This window comes from Danio aesculapii, chromosome 20 (genome assembly GCF_903798145.1).
Source record: "Danio aesculapii chromosome 20, fDanAes4.1, whole genome shotgun sequence".
In the NCBI taxonomy this organism is placed as follows: Eukaryota; Metazoa; Chordata; class Actinopteri; order Cypriniformes; family Danionidae; genus Danio; species Danio aesculapii.
Window position 1 is genome coordinate 53391754 of NC_079454.1, and position 7500 is coordinate 53399253.

At 43.5% G+C, this 7500-nt stretch overlaps 2 protein-coding genes across 3 annotated transcripts in view; both read left to right on the top strand.

Annotated features, from left to right (window-relative positions):
• si:ch211-221n20.8 (latent-transforming growth factor beta-binding protein 1) overlaps nt 1-2593 on the top strand; it is a 37122-nt gene extending 34529 nt beyond the window's left edge. For both annotated transcript variants that reach the window (XM_056481262.1, XM_056481263.1), the window contains one exon: nt 1-2593. This exon is cut by the window's left edge and continues 385 nt beyond it. The gene's annotated coding sequence lies outside the window, so the exon portion shown is untranslated.
• Nucleotides 2594-4371: 1778 nt separating this feature from the next.
• gptl (glutamic--pyruvic transaminase-like) overlaps nt 4372-7500 on the top strand; it is a 19514-nt gene continuing 16385 nt past the window's right edge. The window contains exons 1-2 of the mRNA XM_056480645.1: nt 4372-4599; nt 6496-6570. Of these exons, the coding sequence (XP_056336620.1) occupies nt 4567-4599; nt 6496-6570 (108 nt within the window). The 5' untranslated portion in view covers nt 4372-4566. The remainder of the gene's footprint in view (nt 4600-6495; nt 6571-7500) is intronic.

Genomic DNA, 7500 nt, shown 5'->3' on the forward strand with positions numbered 1-7500 from the left:
CTTCTTCTTTGGCTCTCGGCGAAGGCGGTCGCACTTTTTCCCTCTCCGTCCCACATCTCTCCTCGCTAGCTCCTCTTGTCTTTGTCTTATTCTATCTCTGAGGCTCTCCGTGCCCTGCTATCCAAACGAATAAGGAATTATGGGTTTGATCAACTGGTCTCTGAATGCGATTGACACCATCTTCTCGACGAGAAGTTTGGGCTCGGGAGAGGAGAAGTTTGCAGCTGGATACGTGATGGACGGGTGGGAGAAGTGGCGCGTCTTTGCCTGGCTGCTCTGTCTCTGGAGGATATTGAAGACATTTACCTATTCGGAACTTTGATAACAGGGTTTATGCGGGGCTTATGCGGGGCCCTGGCGTATCGATGATTGATGAAAGCGGTCAGTGCTGCTCAAAACCCCACCAGGCGGGCCGGCTTGATTGAAGCGCTGATGGGCAGGCTTGCTAATGACCAGACTGCAATATTAGATAGCAAACTGGAAAACATCAGGGTGAAGTTAGCAGCTTTGCAATAAAATTTGGCCAGATCTGGAGACGAGTGGTGGACATTAAATATCTGTGGATCTGCAGGACCTGATGGCTGCCCGCCCTTACCGGACTATATCCACACCCCCCTGTTCCCATCCCCTGTGGCAATGTTATGTCTTGTCGGTGTGTTTTTGTGCTAGATTGCTGGGGCTTTTTCTTTCTCCCTGATCTCACATTGCTCTAACTTAAGAGCAAGGTGAGAGGGAGGTTTTTTTTGCTTCTCTTTCCTGAATGTATCTTATTTCCTGTTCCACCTCCTGTGACCTGTCTTCCCTGGAGTTGTGATGTCTGTGCACGGTCGGGGGGTTCCATTTACCTGCATTTCGTTGCCTTGTACTTGTACATGTGTGATGACAATAAATTGAATCTAATCTAATCTAAAAAGACAGAAAATATTACTGTACACACTGCACTGTACATAAATGAGATGAAAATTTTCATATTAGTCAATAATATTACTTTAATTAATCTAAGAACTGAATAAATATAGATTTACACACATTTACTCAAGTAAATAAACAGAAATAATGATCTAATAATGAATCTGTGGAAATCTGAGCACACCGATTCCGTGTGGGCCAAATCATGACATACAGGGGGTACAGAAGTATTCAGACCCCCTTAAATATTTCCCTCTTTGTTATAGCTTTGTTATAAGTTGATTTTGTCTTCAGTAATGTTCACACAGCCCCTCATACTGACAGAAAAACACAGAATTATCGATATCTCTGCAGATTTATTAAAAAAAGAAAAACTGAAATATCACACGCTCCTCAGTATCCAGAGCCTTTGCTCAGTGTTTAGCACTCTTTGAGCTGATACAGCCGTGAGTCTCTTTGGGAAGGATTTGGGGATCCTCTGCCATTCCTCCTTGCAGATCCTCTCCAGTTCTGTCAGGTTGAATGGTAAACGATGGTGGACAGCCGTTTTTAGGTCTCTCCAGAGATGCTCAATTGGGTTTACATCATGGCTCTGGCTGGGCCATTCAAGAACAGTCACGGAGTTGTTGTTATTTTAGTTGTGTGCTTAGGGTCATTGTCTTGTTGGAAGGTAAATCTTCAGCACAGTCTGATGTGCCGAGCACTCTGGAGAAGGTTTTCCTCCAGGATATCCCTGTACTTGGCCACATTCATCTTTTTTGCTCGATTGCAACCAGTCGTCCTGTCCCTGCAGCTGATAAACACCCCCACAGCATGATGCTGCCACCACCATGCTTCACTGTCTGGGCTGTATTGGACAGGGGATGAGCAGTGCCTGCTTTTCTCCTCTTAGAATTAAGCAGTGCTTAATTTGTAAATGACGAGGTCCAGGAACAGATCAGGGTAACGGATCCGGCATGTTACCAGAGAAGGGAGAGGTGTCGTGGACCAAGGTGAAGAACTGGTGGTGGGTGGCGCGGACGAAAGTGAAGAACAGGTGTTGGGTGGCGCGGACGAAAGTGAAGAGCGGGGCGGTGGTGGTGTGAGGTGGTGGATCGTAAAATGAGGTGCCGGATCAGATTTCAGATGTTCCGGATCCAGCTTGTTCCGGCACAAATTAAGCCCTGGAATTAAGGCCAAAAAGTACTATATTGGTCTCATCAGACCATGAGAATCTTATTTCACATCATCTTGGAGTCCTTCAGGTGTTTTTTAGCAAACTCCACTCAGGAGAGGCTTCTGTCAGGTCACTCTACCATAAACTGGTGGAGGGCTGCAGGGATGGCTGCAGGGATGGTTGACTTTCTACAACTGTCTCCTATCTCCTGCATCCCTGGAGCTCAGCCACAGTGATCTTTGGGTTCTTCTTTACCTCTCTCACCAAGGTTTTTCTCCTCGATAGCTAGGTTAAACCAGATGGCCAGCTCTAGGAAGGGTTCTGGTCCTCCCAACTGTCTTCCATTGAAGGATTATGGAGGCCACTGTGCTCTTAGGAATCTTCAGTTTTTTTGTAACCTTGGCCAGATCTGTGCCTTGCCACAAGTCTGTCTCTCAGTTCTTCAGGCAGTTCCTTTGACTTTGGCCAGATCTGTGCCCTGCCACAAGTCTGTCTCTCAGCTCTTCAGGCAGTTCCTTTGACCTTGGCCAGATCTGTGCCTTGCCACAAGTCTGTCTCTCAGCTCTTCAGGCAGTTCCTTTGACCTTGGCCAGATCTGTGCCTTGCCACAAGTCTGTGTCTCAGCTCTTCAGGCAGTTCCTTTGACCTTGGCCAGATCTGTGCCTTGCCACAAGTCTGTGTCTCAGCTCTTCCGGCAGTTCATTTGACCTTGGCCAGATCTGTGCCTTGCCACAAGTCTGTCTCAGCTCTTCAGGCAGTTCCTTTGACCTTGGCCAGATCTGTGCCTTGCCACAAGTCTGTGTCTCAGCTCTTCAGGCAGTTCCTTTGACCTTGGCCAGATCTGTGCCTTGCCACAAGTCTGTGTCTCAGCTCTTCAGGCAGTTCCTTTGACCTTGGCCAGATCTGTGCCTTGCCACAAGTCTGTGTCTCAGCTCTTCAGGCAGTTCCTTTGACCTTGGCCAGATCTTTGCCTTGCCACAAGTCTGTCTCAGTTCTTCCGGCAGTTCCTTTGACCTTGGCCAGATCTGTGCCCTGCCACAAGTCTGTCTCTCAGCTCTTCAGGCAGTTCCTTTGACCTTGGCCAGATCTGTGCCTTGCCACAAGTCTGTCTCTCAGCTCTTCAGGCAGTTCCTTTGACCTTGGCCAGATCTGTGCCTTGCCACAACTCTGTGTCTCAGCTCTTCAGGCAGTTCCTTTGACCTTGGCCAGATCTGTGCCTTGCCACAAGTCTGTGTCTCAGCTCTTCCGGCAGTTCCTTTGACCTTGGCCAGATCTGTGCCTTGCCACAAGTCTGTCTCAGCTCTTCAGGCAGTTCCTTTGACCTTGGCCAGATCTGTGCCTTGCCACAAGTCTGTGTCTCAGCTCTTCAGGCAGTTCCTTTGACCTTGGCCAGATCTGTGCCTTGCCACAAGTCTGTGTCTCAGCTCTTCAGGCAGTTCCTTTGACCTTGGCCAGATCTGTGCCTTGCCACAAGTCTGTGTCTCAGCTCTTCAGGCAGTTCCTTTGACCTTGGCCAGATCTTTGCCTTGCCACAAGTCTGTCTCAGTTCTTCCGGCAGTTCCTTTGACCTTGGCCAGATCTGTGCCTTGCCACAAGTCTGTCTCAGCTCTTCAGGCAGTTCCTTTGACCTTGGCCAGATCTGTGCCTTGCCACAAGTCTGTCTTTCAGCTCTTCAGGCAGTTCCTTTGACCTCATGATTGTCATTTGCTCTGACATGCATTGTGAGCTGTAAGGTCTTATATAGACAGCTGTGTGGCTCTTGATGATCTGGTATGATATGAGTACTAAACTAATTGCACCAAACTAATTTAAAACAACTGTAATACAGAGCCAAACACAACACAGACATGTTTTTATGTATATTGGCACATCGTGTACATTATGCATGTGTATTTAAAGTATTAAAGATATTTTTAATGTTTTATATCATTGTGGTGATCCTCTTTGAACTTGTGTGCAACTGTTTAACCCATGTGTTCAGATTGACTCCCCTTTGGTTATGTTGGTGCTGTTTTTGCCCCATTGACATCCATTATAATCACATTTATAGATTTTCTCAGACAAACTGTCCCTCTTCCCAACAGGGAAAACAATTAAGAATGCATGATTATATGCTGTCATGGCTTTGCAATCAATAAATGTGATTATAATGAAAGTCAATGGGGCAAAAACAGCACCAACATACCCAAAGGAGAGTCAATCTGCCCAGAGTGTGTTGTTGAGTTATATCAAAGCATTTTTCCAAAATATGTGTCAAGATAAGATTTGTCTCCAAAAATCATCCCATTTTCTGAAACACAGAGAAAGTTGTGGCCAAATTAAGACTCAGGATCACCTCAGAGTGGATGAAAACGACCCAACAGCACACAATGTTTAACTGAGTGTTAAGATGAAAACAGCATGACTGTGCAGAAAAGTGCTGACAGTGGGGTTCGAGCTGTGCTTTAAGTTAATGCAGAGATATATTAAACCGTCTGAGACGAGGATCGAGAGAAGAAGACATGGAGAAAACAACCACAGACACGTCAGCTGAGGTAAAATATATACTAAATGATTTGCTGTTTTGGGTTTAACTGAACATGCTTGAGGTATATTTTAGCTATAAATGGATAGATTTATATATGTAATTAAAACTAAAACTAAAGTCAGGCAGCACGGTGGCTCAGCGGTTAGCACTGTCGCCCTCACAGCAAGAAGATTGCTGGTTCGAGTCCCGGCTGGGTCAGTTGGTGTTTCTGTGTGGAGTTTGCATGTTCTCCCCGTGTTGGTGTGGGTTTCCTCAGGGTGCTCCGGTTTCCCCCACAGTCCAAACACATGCGCTAATGGGGAATTGATGAACTACATTGGGTCGTAGTGTGTGAATGAGTGTGTATGGGTGTTTCCCAGTACTGGGTTGCGGCTGGAAGGGCATCCACTGTGGAGAGCCCTGATAAATAAGGGACCAAGCTGAAGGAAAATAAATGAAACTAAAATGATAAAATAGAAGGAGATATTTGACAAGGAAATATTTAGCAGTTTTATTTATTTATTTATTTATTTTACCTTGATTTTCTCCTTTAACTGAAACTAAAATAATGATAAAGAAAAACTTTACATTAAAGTTAAATTAAAGTAAAAATTTTTGTTAAATAAAGAAAAAAAAAATATGTCTTTTGTCATTATATGTAAAAATGTGTGTGTGTGTGTGTGTGTGTATATTTTATATATATATATATATATATATATATATATATATATATATATATATATATATATATATATATATATGTATGTGATAGTTGTTATGATTGTGTGTGTGTGTGTGTGTGTGTGTGTGTGTGTGTGTGTGCGTGCGTGCGTGCGTGCGTGCGTGCGTGTGTGTGTGTGTGTGTGTGTGCGCGCGTGTGTGTGTGTGTGTGTGTGTGTGTATTGGTGCTATGCAAAGATTCATTGCTTCCAAATCAAAAGCTTGTTTTGACAGTATATGTGTGCGTATTAAATATATTTATTATGTATATGTGATGTACACACACATACAAAGACACAAAGTTATACATGTTGTTACATAGATAATTACTTTTATATGTCATTTCTATCATATATATTTTTAAATCTAAATATAAATAAACATATTCCTAAATATAGCCATGCATGTATTTATTTATATATTCATAATAAATATACACAGTACACACACATATTATGTCAATACAAACTTTTATTTTGTATGTGATTCATTTTTGCCTAGCACTAGATAGATAGATAGATAGATAGATAGATAGATAGATAGATAGATAGATAGATAGATAGATAGATAGATAGATAGATAGATAGATAGATAGATAGATAGATATTACGTTTCAGTATTAATATGCTGCACACCATATCAATAAGGATGTTTTATGACTGAATTGTGCACTAATATGCAGATTTAATAGATTTTATTCATTTGTTCATTCATTTTCCTTCAGCTTAGTCCCTTTATTAATCAGGAGTCGCCACAGCAGAATGAACCACCAACCCTCATATGTTTTACGCAGTCGATGCCCTTCCAGCTGCAACCCAGTACTGGGAAACATCCATATGCACTCATTAACACACACAGACACACACACACACTCATACACTACAGCCAATTTAGTTCATCAGTTCCCCTATAGCGCATGTGTTTGGACTGTGGGGGAAACCGGAGCACCTGGAGGAAACCCACACATACACGGGGAGAACATGCAAACTCCACACAGAAACACCAACTGACCCAGCCGGGACTCGAACCAGCGACCTTCTTGCTGTGAGGCCATTTAATAAGTTAATAAGTTCTTAATTATGTTTCCATTGTCAACCATTAGGTGTACATCACTGTAAAATGAATGTAAACGTATGTAATGACTGATATTTTCACCAGAGTGCTGTTCTGTGACAGTAACATGTCTAATGTGTCCTCTCTGAAGGTGCTGAAGGTGATAGATCTGAGTTCTGGAGACTCTCACAGCGCTGGAATCAAGCCAATAACCTTTGTCAGACAGGTCTGATGCTTGTTAATTGTTGCTGGAATAAGTGATTTATTATTGAACATGTGTTAGAGATGAGATGAGCACTGATTCTGCTGAACACAGCAATCCACACGGCTCACACACAAATAAGACACTGCTGCAAGGTACTGCAGATAAGAAATGCATGATGTCAGTTTTTCCCACAGACCTTCACTCTATGTATATTAAAGGTCCTGTGAAATTAAAATATAGTTATTTATTTTAAAGTTATTAATGTTTCAGTTTACTAGAACTTCTAGGTTAAGCTGCTTTGACACAATCTTGTTTGAGTCCAAACACTGAAGAGCAAATCCATCCATGCGCAGCTCCACAAGGCCCAAGCAAGCCAGTGGCGACAGTGGAGGAACAAACTTCACCAGTTGACGAAACTAAAGGATAAACACCTCAAGAGAAACCAGGCTCAGTTGCGCACAACCATTTCTCCTATGACTAAACGTCTTGCGCAGAGCTGCAGTCTAGGCACCGGAGGCTGAAGTACGTTGGACGTCCATCATGGAGAAGCCGCAGGTGGGAGAGGTCACCGGCTGGTGTACAGCCTGTCCCTTCAGGATCAATGCGAGGACTCGTCTGTCACTGGGGTCTTACAGGGATCAGTCTCATGCTTTCCACTCCTCCATGACCACCACAGCATCTGCTCAGGATACGGCCTGGTCCAGGATTATGGAAACCTCGGGAATGATAAAAACAGACTAACATATTCGCAGATGCCGTTCAAATTATAATGTCTTTTGGGAAGTGTTCCCGGCTCCGGTTGCCCTAAATAATGCAGACTAACACTCCTTTAGTCTGCATGTATGCTAATGCAAAGAGATGCGTCTTTAATCTAGTTTTAAACTGGCAGAGTGTGTCTGCTTCCCGAACTGTGCTAGGAAGGCTGTTCCAGAGTTTACCTGCGCCAGATAA